The 26,338-nt window shown below is 43.5% G+C and overlaps 2 protein-coding genes and 1 non-coding gene across 8 annotated transcripts in view; 1 reads left to right on the forward strand and 2 right to left on the reverse strand.

Moving 5' to 3' along the window:
- RBM23 (RNA binding motif protein 23) overlaps nt 1-2,613 on the reverse strand; it is a 28,795-nt gene extending 26,182 nt beyond the window's left edge. For all 6 annotated transcript variants that reach the window (XM_036262296.1, XM_036262331.1, XM_036262287.1 and 3 more), the window contains exon 1: nt 2,501-2,613. The gene's annotated coding sequence lies outside the window, so the exon portion shown is untranslated. The remainder of the gene's footprint in view (nt 1-2,500) is intronic.
- Nucleotides 2,614-3,897: 1,284 nt separating this feature from the next.
- On the reverse strand, nt 3,898-12,155 carry PRMT5 (protein arginine methyltransferase 5). Its single transcript, XM_036262275.1, has 17 exons — nt 11,957-12,155; nt 11,182-11,300; nt 10,786-10,871; nt 10,484-10,618; nt 9,739-9,851; nt 9,543-9,592; nt 9,164-9,327; nt 8,335-8,496; nt 7,856-7,933; nt 7,574-7,632; nt 7,365-7,487; nt 7,103-7,278; nt 6,528-6,637; nt 6,187-6,280; nt 5,898-6,014; nt 5,655-5,719; nt 3,898-4,434 (listed from the first exon to the last, which is right to left on the reverse strand). The coding sequence occupies exons 1-17, from the start codon at nt 12,064-12,066 to the stop codon at nt 4,282-4,284; spliced, it is 1,914 nt and encodes a 637-aa protein (XP_036118168.1). The 5' UTR covers nt 12,067-12,155; the 3' UTR covers nt 3,898-4,281.
- A 237-nt stretch (nt 12,156-12,392) lies between these two features.
- TRNAR-ACG lies at nt 12,393-12,465 on the forward strand. Its single transcript has one exon. It is a non-coding gene; the product is annotated as a tRNA-Arg (tRNA).
- Nucleotides 12,466-26,338: the final 13,873 nt, after the last annotated feature.

A 26,338-nucleotide genomic window follows, 5' to 3' on the forward strand; every position in this document is an offset into this window, starting at 1 on the left:
AAAGTAACAAAAATAATATAATAAATTAATACAAAAATAAGAGTAATAATAACATAATAACATAATAATGTAATGTAAATGACACATCATTTACAGTACTGAATATTGCTAGGCAAGTTACAGAGACAAAATTGTTCAAAAGAGTAAAACAATAATTACTTTGAAACAAATTTAAGACTTAAAATGGAAATCAAACTAAAAATCATATAGGTATGTCTAAAATCCAGTGAACTCAATCTCTTATAATAGTAACACCTTAGATTTCTTTAACAATCAAAGGTAACATATACTACTACCAGATATCAGATCCAATGCACAGATGAAAAACTGAGGTTTTGTGAACTGCCCAAAGTCACAAAATTCAGGAGCTGACTTGTGAGTCAAGTCTTTTGACCCTAGTCTAATGTTCTATCCCACTATACTGGTTAGCTCTCTCTAGAGGTTTATAACTTAAATAAAAAATACACAGCATACCAAGATGTCTATTTTTAAATGAACTTATCTAAAGAATTAATGTTCTCATAGTTTTATGAAAGCAATCAGTCTCATTAGCCATACCTTGTCGTGTATGTTTCAAAACATCAAGAACCAGGCTAACTGCAATGTACTCTATTTGGCCTATTATGAAAAAATTATTCTAAAAAGTTTTTGATCCTCAAACTGTCCCTTTCAGTCATTTTGGCTGCCAAGTCTATACAAATTTTCTAAATGTCATAAAGTTCTTCTCTATCTTTTTTACGCTTTTTCCTTCCTAAATGAAATGCTTCTGATTTCAAGAATTGTTGAGTGTTAGTGAAGGGTTGGGGTAACCTAACACACACACAAAAACTTTCACTTAAGTTGACAGGTGAACCCCCAATTATGGAGTCAAGTTGTCACTTGGACTGGAAATGAATGAACTGACTTAGGCATAGACATACACAACCTGAGCACATTTTGAAACTTCTAATCTCAATGTGTATAGCTTTCTGATGTTCTAAAAGCATTATTAAAATCCCAAATACTATGGATTTTCAGGTTGGTAGCTTTCAAACTCTCTCCCTGTCCAAACTTATTAGTCAAAGTCCATTCAACCCCATCCATTCAAACACTGCAGAACTTTCTTCCATTGCTGCATACTCCAAAAATTGCATTAGGGGCCCTGGCCAGTTTGGCTCAGCGGTTAGAGCGGCGGCCTGCGGTCCGGAGAGACCAGGGTTCGGATACTGCTAAGGGCACGTACCTCGGTTGCAGTTTGTCCCCGGCCCTGGTTGGGTTGTGCGGATGGCAGCCACTCGTTGTGTCCCTTTCACGTTGATGTTTCTCTCTCTCTTCATCTCTTTCCCTCCCACTCTATTTGAACAAAAAATGGAAAAGTGTCCTCAGGTGAGGATAAAAAAAAAAGAAAAGAAAAGAAAATTGCATTAGGGGCCCACAATCATGGCAATGCCTAGATCCTGTCATTGTACGGTCAAGACCCAAGCCAGCGCTTAGGCCCCACTCCTGCAGGAGCAAAGGAAAGTGAAGGGACACTGTCAGCCCAGTTCAGGCTGAATTTACCAAAGGCTGGAGTACCAGGGGTGATGGTAGTGCCACATCCTAGGTCCAGTCACTGAGCTGGCACAAACATCTCTAAACTGAAGCAGCTTAATTAAGAACAGGAACAATAAGAGATAAAAACATTCCCCACGATCTGTGACAAGTCAAGACTATGCTTTAAAAAAAGGATCCCAGCAGTGTGGCTCAGTGGTTGAGCAGTCCACCCATGCACCAAGAAGTCGCTGGTTGATTCCAGGTCAGGGCACACGCCTAGGTTGTGGGGCGAATCCCCAGTGGGGGTCATGCAGGAGGTGGCCAACCTATATTCTCTCTCACCCATGGTTTTATTTCTCTCTCCCTTCCTCTCTCTCTAAAATCAGTAAAAGGAAAAAAACGTTTTTAATTAAGAGGAAAAAGTCCCATAAACATCATCTCTGCGGGTATCCCAATGTTAAAACCTCCTATGTGGCTCTATACTCTTTCGCCACGGAAAGCGTGGTCACAAAAGGAAAGAGGGAAATGCCCACAGAGACCAACATACTGAAATGAGTCTTCCAGAAACTTAAGATCAAGGAAGAAATCTCAATTCCCTCATGTCTCTGAGTGGTGGCACCAAGAGCTGAAAACCGATCCCACGTGTTCTCTCAGAGCGCGGTGGGTCGATGCTCATTCCCCAGTATGGGCGACCCTAAACGTCAGGGCTGCAGGAACCTGGAAAGAGATCCTGCAGTCACACGGACCCTTGACCATCGTTAAGATACAGCCACGAGGATGCCGATGCTCAAAATTCTGCCGGTGGGGTGCATTCACGTAGCAAACACTTCCAAAGCAAAGATAACAAAAAAGATTTTTTTTAATTTTAAAAGTTTGCCTCATTCGGCTCTTGACGCCATTTTCTGCCTGTGACGTGAGGGGCAGGCGCCGCGCGGCAACGTCATGCATAGGTGACGTCGCGAGGAAGCCGGGTTTCAGGGTTTCTCACCAGTTCCGGGTCCCCGCAGTGGGGGTCCCGGTCTTCTTTGTTCTCCTTGAGTTTGTTGTGGGCCGCGAAGCACTGATATCTTCAGGATCTCAGCACTAAAAGCAGCACTGCAGCCCGAGCTGCTCTTCTTCCCGCAAAATGGCGGTAGCTCCGCTCTCTTCCAGAACGTTCCCCAATCTGCGCAGGCGCCAAAACATTCAGGCGGTGGAACTAACCTCAGTGGTTTCGCGGCAACAGTCCGAATTACAGTTTTTCATTGGGCTAAAATCTCAAGCATGGGTGGAGCCAAACTCAAATGTTTCTTGGCAACCATCAAGTTCCCATTGATTGGCTAACCTCCCCCGACCCTTCCGGAAAATGTAAGCGGACTTAGGCAGCCACCCGTCGCTCTCATTGGTTATTACTTGCGGAAGGCGGGCAAGCCGGGCGGAGAGCTAGAGGTAAGGACCTTCCTACCCGGCTCCCCGTGCTCGGGTTAATTAAGCCAAAGCCAGGGGCGGAGCCAACGAGAAGCAATAGACGTCCTTGGCTTCCCTTGTAGATTTCTCAAGGGGTCATGTTGGTCTTGGGACAGCTTTGTGGGGCAACTGCGTTTGCATCACTTTGGGCAAGATGCTACACTCCACATCCCCATTCTGAAGGAGCTGTCTTCAAAACCGTCCCAAACGTCTTCTCCTGCCTCAGGGCTTGGGACCCGGGCAACAGAAGTCTTGTCACAGATTTGTCTGATCCTACAGCTCACATACCTTCAGTTCAAATCAGTACCCCACACACTTCACCCTGCAAGGATAAACTTGAGACACTTTCTCAAGTGACTCCTTCCATGCAGTACTCAGCCCTCTAACCAGAAAGGGATGGAACTGACTGATGTCCACCCCCAAACCCAAGGCCTCTAAAATGGTAGCTGGTTCTAACATGGAGAGAGCCAGAGTCAAGAGGACCTATGTTCCAGTCTGGATTTGAATATTCACTTCATATTATTGCACTAACTTCACATACCTCCTCATAAAATGAAGAATTTGACTAGATGATCTCTTAGGACTCTAACCCTATGACTTTATTCCAACAAAATATGCCTGGATGTCTTTGTTTCTCGCCTAAGATGTAACAAAGGTGCTGGCAATTCAGAAGCTCTGGAAGGTGGAAGCTGGCTTTATATACAACCCTCTTTCTCTGTGGTGGCAAATTATGCCTCCTCCCCAAACAAAAGCCTAATCAGAGGTCCTAAGGGACAAGACCTCTCCATAGCTAGTCAGAAAGGCCTATATCAAGGAGTCCAAGAGTCACCACTAAGCTTCCCAAATGGGCACCTTTGGGTCTTGGATAAGGGCACAGACCTGAACATGCCCAAGTTTAATTAAGGTGTGGGAAAACAGAGGCAAGGGAGCAGAGTTGGAGCAGGAAAGGCCACAACTACACTTTATTTGTATTTCCTCCCACACAAAACCATCAAAACAGGAAGAGAGATGGGCAGAGAAAGGGCTGAAAATGTGTTCAATCTGCACATTCTCAGGGCTATTCCAGGGAGCGCTTGAGGCTGAGTGCCTGTCGGAGGAGCTTCAGATCTCACACTAATTCCTCATGCCTTGGCCTGAAGTCTTCACATACAGTGGCTTGAGCCTTATAATTAATTCTCCTTTGCCTACCTTGACGTAAGGCAGGAAAGCAGAGTGAAATGCTCTTCTCTGATGGGCAAGGGGAATTACAGCCCACAGATATACTGCACTATTTGTGCTACAGCAGCAGAACCTGAAGCTGCTTCCAGACATTTGCAAGCTTGGCTAGAGGCCAATGGTGTATGAGCGGCCTGTGGGATTGTGAATAGCAGAACAGACTGGTGCCGTCACAGCCCACTCATACCACACCTTCTTCGAATTGCTGCATCGCCAGAAACGCACACAGATGGTCTGGCCTTCACGCACTGTAATGGGCTGCTGTAGGAAGAAAGACAGGGAATTTCAGGGTGGAGCTAATGAATTATATGTGACAATGTATTGAGCTAGGTGAAGAGATAAAATCATAAAACATGACATCCCAACCCTCATGAGGTTTATTTGAAATCTATCAGAATAATCAGAACTGAAAAATCAGACATCAAACAATCTAAAATATGATCAGTGCTGTGAACATGCACAGGGAGAACGCTAACTTAGTCTAGGAGATCAGAAAGTTACCTGACAATAAGAATATTTAAGGAGCCCTGGACGGGTTGGCTCAGAGGTTAGAGCGTTGGCCCACGGACCAATGAGTCGCAGGTTTGATTCCGGTCAGGGGCACATACCTTGGTTGCAGTTTGACCCTGGCCCTGGTCGGGGTCATGCAAGAAGCAACCAGTCGATATGTCCCTCTTACGTCAATGTTTCTGTTTCTCTCTCTCTCTCTCTCTCTCTCTCTTCCTCCCACTCTTATCTGGAAATAAACTTAGAAATATCCTCGGGTGAGGATTAGCTGGGTAAAGAGGTAAGCAAAGAGTTTTACAGGCAAAAGAGAAGGGTATGAAAGCCTGAGGCAGGAAAGATTAGGTATTAGAGTAGTGGTTCTCAACCTTCCTAATGCTGCGACCCTTTAATACAGTTTCTCATGTTGTGGTGACCCCCAACCATAAATTTATTTTCATTGCTACTTCATAACTGTAATTTTGCTACTGTTATGAATTGCCATCGGAAATATGTGTTTTCTGATGGTCTTAGGTGACCCCTGTGATAGGGTCATTCAACCCCCAAAGGGGTCGCGACCCACAGGTTGAGAACTGCTCTAATTAGAGGAACCAAAAACTATTCCATTACAGTCAAACAATGTAATCAAGGGGACAGTAGCTGGAAAGGCAGGCTAAAACTAAATCACACCAAGTCTTATAAGCAACGCTTAAGATTTTCACCATTACCCTAAGGACAGTGGGAACGGTTTTAAGCAGGAAAGAGATATAATCAGAATTGAGTTTTTAAAAGATGACTCTTACTCAAGGTAGAAAATAGACAGAAGAGCAGCTAGAGATGTGGGAAGCCAGGTAGAAGGCCGCTGCAGATATCTCAACATCTGAAACTGGGATCCAAGCATGTGAGAGCAGCAGGATATGGGTCATAGCCAAGCATCATCTATAACCCAACTGTTGAAGTTACTCCTTAACCTATGGAGTTCTAAAGGTGATTCCTACCTTAATGGGGAAGAAGATGGGAAACCATGAGAACATCCCAGGAGAGTGAGTCTCTGGACGGATACCTATATGGACAAAATAATGAAAAAATTGAGGTCTCCATAACTGCTTTTTGACTAGGATGAAGAATCTTTTGGATTACTTTGAAACAAGTAATCAAATTTCCCCATTACTCATTCCTGGGCTTCCTGTAACTGCCCAGGTAGTACATGCTCTTACCCCACCATCCACTGCCCCACTCACTCAGAGTGATGTCCTGATAAAGCACAGTCTCAAAGTAGCCTGCAAAGCCATGCAGCACTGTGTTCACCTCCACAGGAAACTCCAAGGTACAGTAGCGGTTGTTGTCAATCATAGGATCTGTCAGGGAAGAGTTGTGTGGTGACAAAGGGTCAAAAGTCCTAGACAACTTGGTAAAGCATGAGCAAGAACAAGGGATGTTTAGACAGGGCAGACCCAAGACAGCAAGGGAAAAAACCAGGAGGGTGAGCTCTTACCCACCAAGTCAGAGGACAGACATGCAAGAACCCACCTCTGTTGGGATGGCTGAAAGTAAAACAGGGCTGGGGCGCAGACAGCTGGTGGAAGTTGTGCAGTCGTACCACATAAGGCATCTCAAACTGGGCCTGACCCAAGAGACAGAGAGCAAGAGCTGGAGAAGATAGGTAAGAGATACCTACTTCCTCAGGGAAAGAAGTTCAAGTCTAAGGTACACAGAAAAGAATGAAAACAAATTTTCACTTCAACCACTTTCCCACATCCCCAACTCCTCCTCCACCTCCCCATCTTCTGCAGAAGAATAAATAATTGGTGCTAATACAGAAAAAGAAAGGACTAAAGAGAGGAGTCATCCAGAAGAAGGTGGCTCTTTACCTCAGGGTCACGGTCCTTTTCCCGACAGGCTCGGACCTCATTGTATAGCTTGGAGGAGGAGATAGGAGCCAGAAAGGAGGTGTACTCCCCAGGGATGCTCACACCATCATCTGCAGTGCAGGAGGGTCACATTAGTTCCCAAGGGATGGAAATGGCATAACTGTACTAACTAAAAGCTCAACCCTCACATATCCAAACCGACCGAGGCAGCTCAATGCTGTCACATTCCCAGGTCAACACAAGGTTAAAACTGTAAGGAACCCAAGATATTCTAATCGAGTGCTTAACTTTTGTGAGGTAACAAAACTCTTTGAGATCTTGATGAAAAGTAAGCCAAAGGTATGTATCACAGCAGCTCAGGAAGTCCACATACTTCACTCTGCTCTAGTCCACTTCACTAATTGTATAGATGGGAACACTGAGTTCAGAGAGATTACTTCATTTCCTAAGGGCACCTACCCAAGTCCAACCCAATCTCCCCATACCCCCATCCAATCTTCCCATAACCCCACCCCCAATGCCTTCCCAGTTGATAATCCAATCCCCTTACTCAGTACACCCCAGCCCGGAGGCACCTTTTAGGAAGTGCTGGGCTCCATCTAGGCACTCAGGTGACAGCTCATTATCAGCAAAGGAGCCCAGAAGCTCACTGACAATGATGTCTGCTTTCTCTGGAGCCACCCATTCCCGCATGTCTGATGACACTACTGTCACTTGGCTTCCCCATTCTTCAAACTGCCAGTTCTCTAGCCTAAAACAGAGATGATACAAGTGAGGATACTACTAAGAAAAACTGGCACTGGGGACAAACTTCCCGGCAAGAGGGTTGCTACTCACGTCACCACAGCATTAGGGTTCTTCTCCACAGCATACAGCTTTATCCGCCGGTCAGCCTGCTTGGCTGCCCGCAGAGAAGCATTCACCAGGGGACCCCGGCCTGCTCCCAGCACCATCAGCACCCTAAGAAAGAAACAGATTGAGTTAAGCTGACTCAGCATATAGAAGAGTAGGCACACACTCTCCAGGATCATGGGGAGATTACTCACTGAACATTGGTGTCCTTCTCTTCATCTGGCACTCGGTCTAACAGACATTTATAGATGGCCTGGCGAGGAAGGAGAGGAGACCTCATGGCTATAACCCCATCCTTTTTTTTTCTTTCTTTCTTTTTTTTTTGGTATGTGCCCTTAGCAGGAACCAAACCCAGGACTCTCTGGTCCACCGGCCAATGCTCCAACCGCTGAGCCAAACCGGCCAGGGCTATAACCCCATCCTTAACTAGGTTATTCCAACCCTGCGCTTGACCCAATCTGGGACCCACACTGTACCTGCTGGTATTGAGAGTATTTGATGGGGTCCTTTTCAAACACTTCATATGTCTGAGATTCCAGATTGTCCATCAGTGGCTGATGAATGAGAGAAAACAGGCAAAGTAAGTTAGCCAGTTTCTGGCAAGGACAATGTATTAGAATACCAAAACCTTCCCACTATTGCCTCCTGAGCTTTGGCAGGATTTTATTTATTTATTTATTTATTTATTTATTTATTTTTTTTTTTTTATCCTCATCCGAGGACATTTTTCCATTTTTTGTACAGACAGTGTGGGAGGGAGAGAGAGGAAGAGAGAGAGAGGGAAACATTGATGTGAAAGGGACACATCGAGTGGCTGCCACCCGCACGACCAACCAGGGCCGGGGACAAACTGCAACCGAGGTACATTTTGGCAGGATTTTAGAACATCTACTCTCAAAAGACATTCCCCCACTTCACCTCCAACCTCCCTCCTCTCAGTGTACTCCAGACCCACCTGGAGTGGGGACTGCAGATAGTCTTCATAGCCCTTGGCAAAGAGTTCATAGGCATTGGGTGGAGGGCGGTTCTGGCTTAAGTATTCCAAGTATTGGAGGTAGGAGCAGAACTCCTTCTCTGAGTGGTGGTTGGTGCCTGTGATGATGAACTGTACCTCCAACTGTGAGAGAAGTCAGACTATCAGACACAGTCCTTGTACCGAGATTCTGGGATATTATCATGGTTTATAGCTAGAGTCCTAGCATAAAATAAGGCCCGAACCAGCAGTTCTCCAAATACCAACAAAAGCAGCAATAAACTTAACTTATAAAGCCCCTATGCATCAGCCTGACTCAAAGAGTCCCATGGATCCTTGCTGTAACTTCTTTTTTTAAATTTTTATTTCCTTTACTGGGTTTTAGAGAGAGGAGAAGGGAGAGGGAGAGAGAGAAACATCGATGAGAGAGAACATCGATTGGCCGCCTCCTGCATGCCCCCCCCCCCGAGGATTTGGCCCACAACCTGGGCATGTGCCCTAACCAGGAATCAAACCAGCAACCTCTTGGTGCATGGGTTGACACTCAACTGCTGAGCCACACTGGCTGGACACTATAACTTCTTAAATGAAACCTTCTGCAAAGTTCTCATGAGATCTGGCAACTTCTTAAATGTTTCTGGGGCTCCTACTGCCATTTTCCTTTTTCCTCTCAAGACCCCCAACGTTGCTGAGATTGTTCTCCAGAAACCAGAGAGGAAGGAGTCAGCCCCAAAGGAAAAAGAGCATCACACATATGGGAATAAGGCAAAAGAATTAGCCAGAGCACTTTTGGAACCTTTCTACCACCCACCTTGAGCAGCCGGAAGATCAGCCTCTGGTGCATCTTAGAAAGAACAGGAAATCCCTTCTTATTGGTCAGGAAAATGCTGGTGGGGAGAATGGCTGCTTTGATGGGCTCCCCAAGCCAACGATCAATGACATGATTAGATGGGAGGTCAGCCCCAATTTCAAGAGCTACACAAGAGAAAAGAAAGACCTATCAACTACAGTTAGGCAAGAAACCTTTTCTTGCTTTTTTATGCAAGATCTGTTCACTCCTTAAAAGCGAAGCAGACTGAGGCACAGAAAAATAGCAAAACTGCCCAACACCAAGTCTACAGAAAACTCCTGATTCTTATTCATAGGAGATCAGAGAAGGGATACCTATCCTAAGACCTTCATGGACTTACCCACTGCAATCCTCTTGCTATAGTCACACAATGTCCGGAAATTGTGCCACCTGTCCAAAGTGGAACACGGAAAAATACCGTCAAATACATATGGTCCACCAATCACCAAAGCTCAAGGAGACCATCCTATAGGTTCCACCCTATACTTCCCTTCACCCTACCCTTTGCCCTGGTACAGCAGCAAAACGAGACATACCACATCCATGTCTTCTCTTCTCCACTGTACTCATCTGTGTGCGCAGTTGGTGCATTCTCAATGATATTATCTCTCAGGTCCTCTGGTGCCACCAAAGGTACTCGCATCCAAAACTGTTCATGAATAGGTACCCTGTTTAGAACTCATTGGGTCTGGAAAGCTTCCCTCAATTAAAAGACCTTGATCCAGATCTCAAGTTAATCCCTTTAAGGCTTTCCCCAAATATGTGATTATATGTACATGTATCTTGTGTATATCCTTATGTAAATATTGGCCTTGTCCTTTATTTCAGCTATAAGTTTCTGGGGATAATGATATATTCTTTATCTTTTATAAATCTCTGCTCACCGTTGGCCTGAGGACCAGAGAGTCCTGGGGTTCAGTTCCCGCTAAGGAGACATACCTCAGTTGCAGTTTGTCCCTGGCCCCGGTTGGAGTCATGTGGGTGGCAGCCACTTGATGTGTCTCTCTCATGTCGATGTTTCTCTCTCTCTCTTCCCCCCTCTCTCCCTCCTGCTCTACCTGAAGATAAATGCAAAAAATGTCCTCCGGTGAGAATACAAAAAAGTAAAATAAAAATACATAAATAAAATAAATCTCTGCTCACCACTTTTGGACAGAGGCAGGCCGTACTGACATTTTAGTCTGCCAAATGCATCCCTTAATGAAGGGTTAGGAACAAGAAGGTACGCAGCACACCCAGACTACCATAATATGCAGCAGGAAAGGAGGCCCTCAGCCCTACCATGGAGGAGTGGTGGCCAGTGTGGATGTGGTTGGTCAAAACTCTGGCCAGGTTTGTGTTATCTTCCTGATTTAGGGGCAGCAAGAAAGCTGGAAGACCCAAATATGCTCCAAAATTCAGCTCCTGTAACATGGCCTGGAATGGAGATCAAAAGGAAAAGGTTAAGAGCCAGTAACCCAAATAGTTTTAATTGCATTATATCAGAGTTACTGAGTTATGGGGGGAAAAAATGCTCTCCTCACCCAGCTTGACTACAAACCTGATCTTTAGAAAGATCCAGTAGAGAAGTCAAATAGTCTTACCGCCTCAGAGTTCCTGCGGATCTTCTCCACTTTTGAGTCTGGACGAATCCATGGAGAAAGCTTTCCCACAATTAGTGTATTCCAGTCTGCACTCCCCCACCAAAGAAAGACAAAGACTTAATGAGGTTAGGCACTTGACTCATTCAATTTCTAGTTCTTAACAGGGGATAGAGAGTAGAGATGAGAGACAAAGACTTTTTCTATCACAGACACGGGACAGCCTGATGCAGATTAGGAAACTAAGGCTTTTAACAGGTAAGCAAGGAGAAAACAAGAGTTATCTATATCCCAGGGACCAATCAATATATCTAAGCCAGGAAAGAAGAATGAGGGCACTGATAAAGCAGAAGTTGTTACTGCCTCTAATAATTAGGGGTTACATGGGATGGTCCCTACCCCTTCCTGACAGCAGTAGGTCTGATCGTGTCTGGGGGCCCGGTCGATTCTTAGCAGGTTCCTGAGTGAATTCCCTCTTGAAACGCGGGTGGAAGACAGGCATGCAGAGGAAATCAAACCTACAACCGCGACAGACCCAGAGTCGTCATGTAAAGAGCAGCAGTGCCCAAAGATCCAAGCAACTGGATTAGGCTATCTGGATTCTGCACAACCCTCTCAGCTGCCACCATCAGTCAACGGACTGGACTGCTGAGTTCAGCCCACCTCGGGGCATATCACTTCCGTTGCCTTGTGCCTCAGTATCTCCACAAAACACAGCCATGGAAAAGATGAGTAAGGATAAAAGATGAGAATCCACACCAAGTGGATTTTCTACTCTGCTGTCACTGGTTTTCCACAACTGTCACATCCAGATCTGCCCCAGTACTGCCCATGCCTCCCCATTAAAAGTTTATCTATTCTCTCCCTGGCCCCTAACACTTCCACTTTCAGATAATAAGTTCGCTCTCCAGGGCCCTGGAGGTCTGTACGCCCCCTTTTGGGGTTTACCCGACAACTCCGACTTTAGGGCTCAGTAACCACACGACCCCAATAAGTTTTTTTTCTAATGCTCCAGAGCCCGAGGCTTCTCCCCACAAGCTGTACTGGTACCCCGCCCCCTCCCATTTAACTCACTCCGACCCCCTCACCCCTGCCTCTCGGGGGTGACTAGTTTGCCTCTCTCCGTCCTCGAGTTCGGACCCCACATTCTGCCCGCGGAGGTCCGGACCCTCACCCCTGCTTGGCCACAGCCCCCAGTGTGTCAGCTATTTCAGGAACGCAATTCAGGTCCCTGCCGCTGGACACGCGGCTCCCACCGGGAGCTCCAACCGCCATCGCCGCCATCTTTCCCCTCGCCCTGTCCACGCCGGGATTCCTTAATACTAACAGCCAATCACAAAGCCGAGGGGGGAAAGCCCCCGGAAGGCGGGACAAGTCGCCCTAACAACCAGAGCATCTTCCCCTGGACCTTCCCGCCAATCCGCGGGCTGTACAGTGACGTACGGTGTGGCTCCGGAAGATCGACCAATCTCAGGGTCTGGTTCTTGACGAGCTTCAGTCTCCCATAATACCCCATGAATTCACAGAATTTTGTTGAGAAACTACACGTCCCATGAAACCCTGCAATATAAGCTTGAAGTACCGTCACTGAAACCAGCTCAATTGTCTCAGGGCCAGTGGCGCAATGGATAACGCGTCTGACTACGGATCAGAAGATTCCAGGTTCGACTCCTGGCTGGCTCGGCGAGACGGTTCCTTATTGCAACTAACACGGATGCACTGAAATCTGTACTTACTTTCTTACACTACAGTTCCATCACTATGCTTTTTCTGTTACCTAATTCAAAAGCATCACTACGTAGATCCATCTGAACAGGGTTAATGCCCGGTGCTCTTAAAATAGGCTTTGTATCGGCCTTAGTTTGTTGTTTATAAATAGATTGAGGCAATTCAGCCACTAATTACTCGTGATTCTATGCAAACACAAATGTAAATAAACACCGAAACACACACCAAAACACAAGCACACACGGGAAAAAAGAAAAAAGAAATTCATGGTGAACAATTACAGCAGAGAAGAGTCATGAACTGCTTGGCGGAGGCCTGAGAAGCTCTATCTTTTCCTTTGTCAATACCTGATAGAGGGATGGGAAAGAAGGAAAGGAATGAAGAAAGGAAAGACATAGGGAGGAGAAGGGGAATACCTCCAGGCAGGGAGCCCAGAAGTGATGAGGACTTGGCAGCGGCGATGGAAAGGAGAACACAGCACAACAGGCCCTAAGCAGGGGGCATTAACAGAATTAGGTACCGACCGGGAGAGAGACATGAGAGAGAGAATTCAGGAGATGATGCCCAGGGTTCTGGCCTCTTCGTAAGACAAGAAATGAGAGAAACTGGAGAAATCAGGTTATGGGTTTGGGACTGCTGAATTGGATGCCTAGGGGGCGCTGTGTAATAGAGAGTTGGATGAACAGTGCCCTGAACCACACAAGATTTGAAAAGTAAAGTAGTGGAATGAAGCCAAGAGATTGAATGAAATTACCATCACCCATGGAGGACCAAGTCCTGGGAAACAAGGGAAGGGTGTGGGTAGGATAAGCAATAAGAACCCCTGTGTGCAATTTAAGTGTCCCCAAAGGATAAAAGACCAGAAGCCAAAGAACTAAGAAAATGCCTCTGAAGCCAAAAAGGGTTGGAGGTGCTTTTGTCCCATCTTAGTCTTCATTAGATTCCTGCAGGTAATATTATTGTTATTATTAAATTTTATTCCTTAGAACAGTTTTAGATTTACAAAAAAAAATTGAGCAGAAAGTACAGCGAATTCCCATATGCCTCCCCACAGCTTTCCCTATTTAAAAAAAAAAAAATTTTTTTATTGGTTCTAGAGAGAGAAAGGAAAGGAAACATCAGTTTGTTTTTCCATTTATTTATTCATGTATTAGTTGATTCTTGTATGTGCCCTGACCAGAGAGATCAAAACCACAACCTTGGTGTACTGGGACAATGCTCTAACCAACTGAGCTATCTGGCCAGGGAAGCTTTCTCTATTATTAACATCTTAACATCACTATAGTACATTTATTACAACTCATGGACCAATATTGAAAACATAAGCTAAAGTATATAGTTTATTCAGGTTTCCCTAGTTTTTACCTAATGTCCTCTTTCTGTCCCAAGATCCCATCCAGGATACCATATTACATATAGTGGTCATGTCTCCTTAGCCTCCTCTGGGCTGTGACAGTTTCTCAGATGTTCCTTGTTTTTGATGACTTTGAGGAGTGCTGGTCAGATATACTGTAGGATGCTCCTCTATAGGACTTTGTCTGATGGCTTTCTTATGATTAGGCTGGGACTATGGATTTGGGGGAAAAAGACCATAAAGTGCCATTTTCATCACATCATGTCAAAAGTACATACTATGGACAAGAATTAAAAAAAACAAAACATACTATGGACATAATTTATGCCTGTTGATACTGCCCTTTATCACCTGGCAGAAGTAGTAGAACTACACTCCCCTTTTTTCCATTCCATCTTTTACTCTTTGAAAGGAAGTCACTATGTACATCCCACACTTAAGGAGTAGAGAGTTATGCTTCTCTTTCTTTAGAGTGGAGTGTCTACAGTATTTATTTGGATTCTTCCCTCCAGGTCTTATGAGTAGGTGGTTGTCCACAGGGAGTGGGTGAGTGTTCCACTGACATTTTCAGAAATATAAAAGAGTTGTTGAGGATGCTTGCTTGTTCTCTGCCCCAGCTGTGACCAACCAAACTGCATTCACAGAAGACTTAGTAGATGTTGTTTCTTCTTCAGAAGCTAATTATCTGGGTTGTAGACCATCTGTGCTCCTGGCATCTTCCTCCTCAAGTCAAGCTGGCTGCTCTGTTGGTTGTTAACTAACCCATCACGGGTGAGAGAAAGAGGGGGGAAATCTATAAAACAGTAATGTCAGCTTTGCCATCAGTTAAAATAACTTTTAAAAATATTTATGTAAAAAGAGCTTAGAATTTATTACTGTCCTTAAAGTAAGTTTAGATGGGCTGAATTTCATTTGACTGTTATGTATTTGAGTTTTTTGTTCTTTTCCCGTTCAAAATGACCTCAGCTATATGGCAAACATAATGCTGAACAGTTCCCAGTAAGTCCACACACATTGCTCCCCACCTTTCCTATGCACTTTCCTGTGTCTTAAAAAAAACAGCCTGTACTGTGGGTCTGCCTATAGGAGCTATAGAGAAGCAGAAGAAAAGGACTAAAAAAGAAATAGAGAACCTTGTAAAGGACTCTTCCATAAAGTTAAAGTTGTTGAAGTCTGTCTATGCTCTCTGCTTCATCTGCTCTGCCCTCCATGCTGAACTCCTGTGTTCAGAAGCAGGAATCACTGCTATACACCTACACTGGAAGTAGGCCTTGGCTAGAATGAAGATAGATGGTAGAACAAAAAGGCAAATACCCTAGGTGAGAAATAACGTTACTTTCTCCAACAGGAGCCAGTGACCAACAGGCCAGAGGATTGGAAACTGTTCTGTAAGGGAAGAGTACCCACTCTCAAATCATCCTCTAATGGGCCTGCCACATTCCTTACCTTCAGGCCCAGTTCTTCTACCTGATCTTGTTTTTATGTCCTTGTGTAAACACCTCCAACCCATTATAAACCCTCTTTTCATCTTCTCTTGTGCTACCCTCCTCCCTGGGCACTTACCTCCCTCCCTAGGACCACCTTCATTCACCTCTGTGCCTGCCCAGCCAGCCAAACTCTTCAACACCAAGATAATGGCCTGTTTGACACTCCTACTGCTCCAAATTGCTGCTTCACAATTAAGTCTGTCCTCCAGCCACAAAAGTGGCAGAGTTACTGAGGCAAAATAATCTGTGTCGATTTGCATTCTCTTCCTTGTCATCTTCTATTATACGGTATTTATCTGTCAAACAAATAGAAAGCAGAAACTGTTCTAGAACATAGAAAAAGATGGAAAACTACCCAATTTGTTTATGAAGCCAGAATATACCTAATATCAAAACTTGTCAGAAATAGCACCCTACACACACACGCACACATCTATAGATCAATCTCACTTCTGAATATAAATGCAAAGTCCTAAAATATTTACAATTAACACATAAAATTCAACAGTATATTAAAATAATAATTATATGCAACGACCAATTAGGGTTTATTCCAGGAATTAACACAAGCTTAGGTATTAGAAAATATATTTATGCCCAGCCAGTGTGACAGTGAATTGAGCATTGTCCCATGGACTGAGAGGTCCCTGTTGGATTCCAGGTCAGGGCATATGCCTGGGTTATGGGCTTGATCCAGTAGGGGGCGTGCAGGAGGCAGCCAATGAACGTGTCTTTGCATTGTTTCTATTTCTCTAAAACAAAATAATAATTAAAAAAAGAGACAGACAGGCATATTTATCTGTTTGCAAATTATGTATACATAAAAAACTCATGAGAATCGATTCTAAAATAATGAGAATTTAATAATAGAATTCAGAGATGTCACTTAATACAACACAAATATAAAACATATTTGTAGCCTTCTTATATATTAAAAATAACTAATTAGAGGACATAATTAATTTTTTTAAATCCCAATAACATGATAATTAAGATCATGGCTTATGGAGCCAGATGCCCTGTTCATTCATTTACTAACCATGTGAACCTAACCCCTCTGGACTGTTTTCTCATCCACAAAATGGAAATGTAAATCTCATAGAGCTGTTTGAGGATTAAATTAGTTAATATAGTAAAGTACATAGTAATATTGGTATTTTCTCCATTCACAGTGGTTACAATAACAACACCAAACTTAGCTGTAACCTTACTGAAAAATGTGAGGAACCTGTAAAGACAATTACAAAATTTTGCTGAGATATATAATGAAAGGCTGAAAATAATGGAACAAGACTTATATTCTTAGGGAAAAAAATGAATCTTTGAAAGATATTGATTCGTAGTCAATTAATGCCTCACTTTTACAACATTCAATCACAATTCAAATGGAATTTGATAAGATGATTCTACCATTTATCTGTAATAAAAAGCAGATAGCCCTGACTGGTTTGACTCAGTGGTAGAGCATCAGCCCGCAGACCAATGAGTCACGGGTTTGATTCCAGCCAAGGGCATGTACCTTGGTTTCAGTTTGTACCCTGTCGTGTGGGAGGCAACCAGTCGATGTGTCCCTCTCACATTGATGTTTCTCTCTCTCTCTTTTTCTCTCCCTCTCTTTCCCTCCCACTCTATCTGAAGATGAATAGAAAAATATCCTTGGGTGAGGATTGAAAAAAAAAAGGCAGACAAGAAAAGCAAGGACAAAAATTAAAAACAGGAGAAAGGAGAGGAAATTTGCTCTATACCTCAAACCCTTTGTGGAAATGAGCAATATATAAATAAATAGTTACAATGTGCAGTTGGCGCAAGAATAGACAGAACCAACAGCCCAGAAACAGACTAGTGGTATGTGTATAGGTGTGTGATTAAATATGAGTTTATCACCTGAAACTAATATAATATTATATGTCAACTGTAATTGAAAAGTAAAAAAGTATTTCAAAAAGAAAGTAAACATAATTCTGCAAAAATAAAATAAAAGAAATATATGAGTGTAACTTGTGATAGGAATAACAGCTAACATTGATTGAGCCCTTATTTTGTGTCAGTTTCTACGAAAAACACTTTACATTCACAAGAACCCCAAATCTCCACAAGAACCTTGTGAGGTAGGAAGTATTCGTCTGTGGATGAAGGAACTAAATCTTAGAGAGGTTAAATGACTTGCCACCCTACGCAGGGATTTAGATGGAGTCAATACATCTGAATCAACTGACTCCAGAGCCTTTGATCTTAACCTTAAGACACACCATCTATAACTTCCCTTCTAGAAAGCTACCCTAGATTATCTTCACAAACTAGGACAAAGATTAATTAAGACAAATGCTTAGTGTAGCATGCTTTTATGATTATGAAAAAAGTAAAACAACAGGTTGGATATTTTAGAGATATGATTAAATAAATCATCCATGCAATTGTACATACAGAATGACATCAGTATGTGGGAAAAAACTGTATTTCCTACATTTTTTATAATTATGTTTATATTATAAGGAAAACATTTTTTTAAATGTGTATAAAATCTGTAACTTCTGCCTGGTCTTTCTGCTTATTTATGTCCTTTTTTTTTTTTTAAGGATATGGGGTTTCTTTTTTTTTTCATAATATCTACAATTTTTTTTAAATTTTATCTTATTTTTGTTACAGATGTTTCTCCTTTTGTACCCCATTGACACTCTCCTCCCAATCCCCCCCGCCCCATCCCCGGCTTCGTTGTCCATGTCCACTGGTTATGCGTACATGCATATAAGTTCTGTGGTTTATCTCTTCCCTCCCCCCACCACTCCCTCTTCTGAGGGTAGTCAATCTGTACCCTACTTCCGTTTCTGGGTCTACCCTATTCCTCAGACTGTTATGTTCATTATATTCCACAAATAAGTGAGATCATGTGGTATTTGTCTTTTTCTGCTTGGCTTGTTTCACTTAGGATAACTTTCCAGGTTCCTCCATGTCGTCTCAAAGGATAAGAGATCTTTCTTTCTTATAGCTGCATAGTACTCCATTGTGGGGGTTGGTTTCTTTCTTTCTTGTTTTGGATCAAGACACAACCTGGGTAAGTGCCCTGGCTGGGATTGGAACCAGCGACCTTTCAGTGCATAGGACCATGCCCAACCAACTGAGCTACACTGGCCAGGCATTAGTTTTGATTTTTAATAGAGAGATATCATAGATAAAACTTACATAAACAAAAGCTCTTTGGAGTCCTTAATAATCACTGAGAGTAAAGGAGTCCTGAGACTAAAAATGTGAGAACACCTGCTTTCCCACCAGCTGCCCTCCTGGAGCTTATACTGTTATAGATAGGATCAAACATACTTCCCAATATTGTGTAAAAATTCAAGGCCATGCATGACCATGACAAGTACCTTGAATAAGTTGTAACAAAGTGCTGTGGGGATTTAAATGATAGGTGAGCCCTGGCCGGTTTGGCTCAGCAGTTAGAGCGTTGGCCCGCGGACCAGAGAGTTCCAGGTTTGGTTCCCGCTAAGGGCATGCACTGTGGTTGCAGTTCATCCCTGGCCCCTGTTGGGGTCGAGTGGGTGGCAACCAGTCGATGTGTCTCTCTCACATCGATGTTTCTCTCTCTCTTCCTCCCTCTCTCCTTCCCACTCTATCTGAAGATAAATGCAAAAATGTCCTCGAGTGAGGATAAAAATAAATAGGTGAGATCTTTTCTTTTCTTTTTAATATTTTTTCTTTATTGATTTTAGAGAGAGGGGGAGAGATAGAAACATCAAGGAGAGAGAACATCCACTGGCCACCTCCTGCGTGCTCCCCACTGGGGATCAAGTCCACAACCTGAGCATGTGCCCTGACTGGGAATTGAACCAGCGACCTCTTGGTGCATGGGTCAACACTCAACCACTGAACCACACTGGCTGGGCTAGGTGAGATCTTTTCTAGCTGGAATGATAATGGGGAAGCATAACTTGAGGTGGACCTCAAAAATAATAGGATTTTATGAGAAGAGTTCTTGCCAGGTGGATAAAACCTTAAGATCAGTAAAGCATGAAAGGGTGAGTTAACCCATGGAATGGTGGCAAGGGAAAGATGCCCACTGGCCACACTGGCTGGTTTCATGGGTCGCAGGACATTGGTAAAGTCTGCAGGTTCAGGGCCTGGCCCTAGCTTTGTGGGCCCAGAGCCTCCATTTGTTAGCTCCTATGTCTCCAACTCCCTGTACCACTTACCAGAGACTCGTATATTAGATTGCCATTGTAGGAGATAGCTGTTTCCAGTGGCAGGGAGTCATCTGATGTATGGGGCATCCCCTTCTCAGAGTCAGGGATAATCAAGTCAGTAAACACAATGTTGCTTGGAGGGATGTATGCTTGGACCTGGAGCATCAGAGGGTCTCAGGACAGCAGGTTCTGGAGCCAGACTGCCTGTCATACCAGAGCTCTTCAATTTATTAGATTACTGGATCTCTCCACACCTTACTTAGTTTCTGTATTTGTAACATGGAGATGATAGTGATACTTACCATCGAAGTTTGCTGTGATAATTAAATGACTTATTACACGCAATGTGCTTGAAAGTCATGTCTGGTGCCTACTAAAGCTTCAAAGCTCTTGTTTTATGGAGAGAGCTTGCAACCAAGCCTTGTTGCTGCCCAGTGTAGCCCCTCTCTCCAGTGACCTAACTCATATCCTCAATTCACTCTTTCAAATAGGTTTTGGGCTGGATGAAAACTGGAATATCTGTGTAATGGTTAGTTTTATGTATGTCAACTTGGCTAGCCTATAACACAGTTATTTAATCAAACACTAATGCAGCCCAGCCAGTGTGGCTCAGTTGGTTGAGCGTCATCCCATAGACCAGGAGGTCAGAGGTTCAATTCCTGGTTGCAGGTCTGATCCCGTCCCCTGAAGGGGGAATACAGGAGGCAGGCAATCAATGATTCTCTCTTATCAATGTTTCTGTCTCTCTCTCCCTCTCCCTTCTTCTCTCTATAAAATCAATAAAAACATGTTAAAAAAAGATCCACTGACCACTGGTTTAAAAAACACTAATACAGAGATGTTCTATAGATATGGTTAATATCTGCAATCAGTTGACTTTAAGTACAGTAGCTTGGTAATCTGGGTGGGTCTCATCCAATCAGTTGAAGGCTTAAGAGCAAAACCTGTGGTTTCCTAGAAAAGAAATTCCATCTTGAGACTGCAGTATCACTTGTGACTTTCTAGCCTGTGGCCTGCCCTACAAATTTTTTTTCTTATCCTCATCCGAGGACATTTTTCCATTTTTTGTTCAGATAGAGTGGGAGAGAGAGAGAGAAACATCGACGTGAAAGGGACACATCAAGTGGTTGCCACCCGCACGACCCAACCAAGGCCGGGGAATACTGCATCCGAGGTACGTGCCCTTCACGGGAACCGAACCCGGGTCTCTCTGGACCGCAGGCCGACGCTCTAACAGTTGAGCAAAACTGGCCAGGGCTGCCCTACAAATTTTTGATTTGCCAGCTCCACAATCACAAGCCAATTTCTTAAAATAAATCTCATTTTATATATGTAATGGATCCTGTTTCTTTGGAGAAGCCTGATCTTGCTCTTTAGGTAAGTCTTTTCTAAACTTTGGGCTGTTCATTTACTTTGAGTTACATTTTGTTGTTTTTTCCAGCCAAGCGTAGTACATGAAGGTCTCTCTAAATTTCAGTTGTATTTTTCTGAGACCAGGTCCTTCTTAGCCACTTTGGCTGTACCTCCGCCATTCAAATATAAATAATCTTTTAGGGTAAATTATTTTTACAGATTACCTCCTCCATCATAAATTGACTCCTATGTTTTCACTGTCTCAAGGTAGAGAAGTCCTGCTAGTTCCTTTAACAAAACCTAGGTCAGTTTCTTCAAGATGGGTAATGTGGATTGGAGCATGGGCCTGTGGACCAGAGAGTCCCGGGTTCAGTTCTCGCTAGAGGCATGTACCAAAAAAAAAAAAACATGGGTAATGTGAAGACTTACCATGGGGCAAGGGACCCCCCACAGGGAGGCTGAGCCACAGAGATTCCCCTGTCCTTTGGAGAGCATCAGGCTGGTCTCTAGGGAGTTTCCTATTTGTGGTGGCTGAGGGAGAATGCAGCGTTACTCCTTAGGAGACCACTGATATTCACCGTTCATTGAGAACTTTGAGGAGACAGACTTGTTTTTATTTATTTATTTATTTATTTATTTGGTATGTGCCCCTAGCGGGAACTGAACCCAGGACTCTCTGGTCCGCAGGCCAACGCTCCAACCGCTGAGCCAAACCGGCCAGGGCCAGACTTGTTTTTAAATTGTTTTTTAGAGAGAGAAGAGAGAGAGACAGAGAAAGAGAGAGAAATATCAGTGTGAGAGTGAAACATCAATTGGTTGCTTCCTGAACACCTCCTACCTGGTAATTGAGCCTGCAACCTGGGCATGTGCCCTGACTGGGAACCTAACGTGCCACCTTTGGGTGCAGGGGATGAATTCAGCCAACTGAGCCACACCCACTGGCCAGGGTACTGAGGAGACAGATTTTGTTTGTCCGAGAGTCCAAGTTTCCTTATGGAGAGTGATCCTACTCCAAGTTCTGGAGGTAATTTACTTTGCCTGTCATTATGGAGAAAGAATCAACAACACTTGATTCTTGATCAGCTGTGGTAAAAGACTAGTGAAGAGAAATGACTGTGAAACAATGAAGGAAAGGCAGTAAATGTAAATCTTTTCTGAAAAGTGGGAGGAGGTGGGGAAAGAGGGTAGCTGAGGTCCAAGATGCTAACCCTCAGTAATTACTGTCACACTGCCTGCCTTCTGAGCCTTCCCTTCCATCTATTCTAAAATAGAGAACAGCACGTGTAAAGGGCATCTCTTGCAAAGGGCCCCTTCCATCTCCAGTCAGTGTGAAGGATGAAAGGACCCAGACAAATTGCTGTAGTGTTCTCTTCAGGTGGCACTGAACACACCTTGTGTCCCTTTCCCCTCACCATGGAACTGTTATGAAAGATTTTTTTTCTACCAAACTAAATTCATAAGCTCAGTAATTTTTTTATGAAATAACTAGAATTAACATACTGATCCTTATTATTTGAAATACCAAAACCTAGTATGGTTCAAGATGAACCCCTAATTAAATAAAGAAATGATGAATGCCATAATATCAGGAAGAACTAAATATATATATATATATATATATATATATATATATATATACACACACACACACACACACACACACACACACACACACACAAAGTGGGAGAGAGAAAGAGAGAAACATCGATGTAAGAGAGACGTATCAATTGGTTGCCTCCCGCATGACCACAACCCAGGGCCGGGGATCATACTGTAACTGAGGTATGTACCCTTAACCAGAATCAAACCCACAATTCTTTTGTCTGCAGGCCAATGCTCTAACCACTGAGCCAAACCAGCCAGGGTTGTCGTTTTAATTATTTATGCATTCATTGGTTGTTTCTTGTATGTGCCCTGACCAAGGTTTGAACCCACAACCTTGGTGTATTAGACAATGTTCTAACTAACTGAGCTACCCAGCCAGGGCCACATTTCGAGATTTTTTTATGTTCATTTCCAGATGCTACTAACTACAAAGGGAATGTGTATTTTCATATATTAAGAAGATCTGGCAGTTACCAACCTTAACTGAGCCATCAAACTCAGCTAATTAATAGTGAGACATTCTGACCTGATGTGGCTCCAGGGTGATGTAATGTAAAGTACATAATATCATCTACTAAATATTCTTTGCAAAAAAGTGTTTACCCTGAATCTAATACAGCCTGTAGATCTATTTCCATTTTACAGGAAATGTAGGCTTATAGTACTGTCTAGCAGACTTTTGGCAAATGATATAAATATTATGTATCTGCACTGTCTAATACAGTAACCATCAACCTACTGAAACTTTAATTGTATTTCATTTTAATTTGATTTTTTTTTTATCCTCACCTGAGGACATTTTTCCATTTTTGTTCAGATAGAGTGGGAGGGAGAGAGAGCAAGAGAGAGAGAAAAACATCGACATGAAAGGGACACATTGAGTGGCTGCCTCCTGCATAACCCCAACCAGGGCTGGAGACAAATCGCAACCAAGGTATGTATCCTTGACCAGAATTGAATCCGAGATTCATTGGTCCATGGGCCAACGCTCTAACCGCAGAGCCAAATCAGCCAAGGCTAATTTGAATTAAAATAACCACATGTGGCTAGTAGCTACTATATTGGACAGAACAGGAGAGGAACAAGTTAACCACTATAGAAAACAATTAGACAGTGGGAAATTCTACAAGGTAACACACCTTGTTTCAGAAAGTCAATTTTATTTTAAAAAAGAAAAAAGTGGTACATATATTTACACAATAGAATACTACCGGCTATAAAAAGAAGGAACTCTTACCTTTTGTGACAGCATGGATGGACCTGGAGATTATGCTAAACAAAATAAGCCAGAGAGAAAAAGACAAGTACCATATGATTTCACTTATATGTGAAATCTAATGAACAAAATAAACTGACAAAGTATAACCAGAGTCATGGATACACGGCACAAACTGAGAGGTCAGAGGGGAGAAGGATAGAGGGGGACTGGATGAAAGAAGGTGAAGGGATTAGCTAGAGAACATATGTGCAAAGCCCAAGAACACAGACAACAGTGTGATGATGGCCGGGGGTGGGGGGTGGGGGTGGGGTGGGGAGGCTGGGTGAAGATGGGTAAAGAGGAGGAAAATAGGGGACATCTGTAATAGTTTCAACAATTAAAAAAAAAGTGAATGTAATCTATTTTAAAAGAAATTAAAGAACCCGACCAGTGTGGTTCAGTGGATTGAGCATCATCCCATGGACTGAGAGGTCCTGGTTTGATTCTTGGTCAGGGCACATGCCTGGGTTGTGGGTTTGATCCCTAGGGGCCACGCAGGAGGCAGTAAAGTGGTGTTTTTCTCTCACATCAATGTTTCTATCTCTCTCCCTTACTCTCTCTTAAAAAATTAATAAAAACATTTAAAATTTAAAAAATAATAATAAAAGAAATGAAAGAAACCTAATATTCAAATATAATACATAGCCCCTGGCCGGTTTGACTCAGCAGTTAGAGTGTTGGCCCGCGGACCAGAGAGTCCTGGGTTTGGTTCCCACTAAGGGCACGTACCTCGGTTGCAGTTTGTCCCCAGCCCGGGTTGGGGTCATGTGGGTGGCAGCCACTTAATATGTCTCTCTCACGTTGATGTTTCTCTCTCTTGCTTCTTCCCTCTCTCCCTCCCACTTTATCTGAAAGATAAATGCAAAAATGTCCTCGGGTGAGGATTAAAAGAAAAAAATAATGTAATACATGAACTTTTATTGGGCCCTAGACCAGGAAAAAAAAATGGGGGAAATTTGAATATGACCTCAATAATAGATATGAAATGACTGGTTTTTAGGTATAATAATTTTATTAGTTATTCAGGGGAATACCCTTATTTTCAAGAGTTTAGGGAATGAAATATTATATCTGCAACTAAGTATAAAGTGGTTGGGGGGGAATGTTTGTATAACTATCTATCTATCTATCTATCTATCTATCTAGAAAGGTGGAGGAGGGAGAGGAACAAGGAAGAAAGAGAAAAGCCAAATGGTTGCAACTGTTGAATCTAGGTTAAAGGTATACTGGTGCTGCCCAGCCGCTGTGGCTCAGTGGTTGAGTGTCGACCCAGGCACCTAGAGGTCACCGGTTCAATTCCTGGTCAGGGCACATGTCCAGGTTGTGGGCCCAGTCCCCAGTGGGGGGCATGCAGGAGGCAGCCAGTTGAAGTTCTCCCTCATGGATGTTTCTATCTCTCTCTCCCTCTCCCTTCCTCTCTCTCTAAAATTATTAAAGAAAAAAAAAAAAGGTATACTGGTGCTTATGGTACTATTCTTTCAACTTTTCTGTGGGTTTGAAAACTTTCCCCAGAAAAGTTGGGGGGGGGGACTATAGAGCTAAGCAATACTATGTCTGAGAGTTTCCATTAATTTATTCCTTATTTTTTCTTTCTTTTTAAAAATATTTTTCCTTTATTGATTTTAGAGAGAGGAAGGAAGAGGCAGAGAGAGAGAAACATCAATGAGAGAGAACATCAATTGGCCGCCTCCTGCATGCCCCCCACTGGGGATTGGGCCCACAACCTAGGCATGTCCTGACTGAGAATTGAACCAGCGACCTCTTGGTGCATGGGTGGACGCTCAACCACTGAGCCACACTGGCAGGACTATTTGTTATTTTTTCATTTTGTGTGGGCCAACATTTGCTTATAGATAAATGGTGGTAAGCACCATTTAGAGAACTATTTCAAGTTAAGTCAGACCTTAATTTTTCCCATAAATCAATTCAAGACCATCATTACTTGATCTTAGCAAAAAAATGTCTCACAAGTCTCCCTGAAAAGTGGTTTAAGAAGTTGAGTGAGCCCTGGACGGTTTTGCTCAGTGGTTAGAGCATAGGCCTGCGGTCCAGAGACCCAGGTTCAGTTCCCGCTAAGGGCACGTACTTCAGTTGCTGTTTGTCCCCGGCCCTGGTTGGTCATGCAGGTGGCAGCTACTCGATGTGTTCCTTTCACATCAATGTTTCTCCCTCTCTCTCTCTTCCTCCCACTCGATCTGAACAAAATATCAAAAAATGTCCTCGGGTAAGGATAGAAAAAAAAAAAAAGAAGTTGGGAGAGCCCTGGCCAGTTTGGCTCAGTGGTTAGGGCGTTGGCCTGCAGACCAGAGTCCTGGGTTCGGTTCCTGCTAGGGGCACGAGCCTCGGTTGCAGTTTGTCCCTGGCCCCTGTTGGGGCCATGTGTGTGGCAACCAGTCAACGTATCTCTCTCGCATTGATGTTTCTCTCTCTCTCTCTTTCCCCCTCTCCCTCCCACTCTGTCTGAAGATAAGTGCAAAAATGTTCTCGGTGAGGATAAAAAAGAAGTTGAGTGAGCCCAGCCAGTGTGGCTCAGTGGCTGACCATCGACCCATGCACCAAAATGTTGCCAGTTCAATTCCCAGTCAGGGCA

The sequence above is a fragment of the Molossus molossus genome, unplaced genomic scaffold (genome assembly GCF_014108415.1).
Source record: "Molossus molossus isolate mMolMol1 unplaced genomic scaffold, mMolMol1.p scaffold_m16_p_1, whole genome shotgun sequence".
Taxonomy (NCBI): Eukaryota; Metazoa; Chordata; class Mammalia; order Chiroptera; family Molossidae; genus Molossus; species Molossus molossus.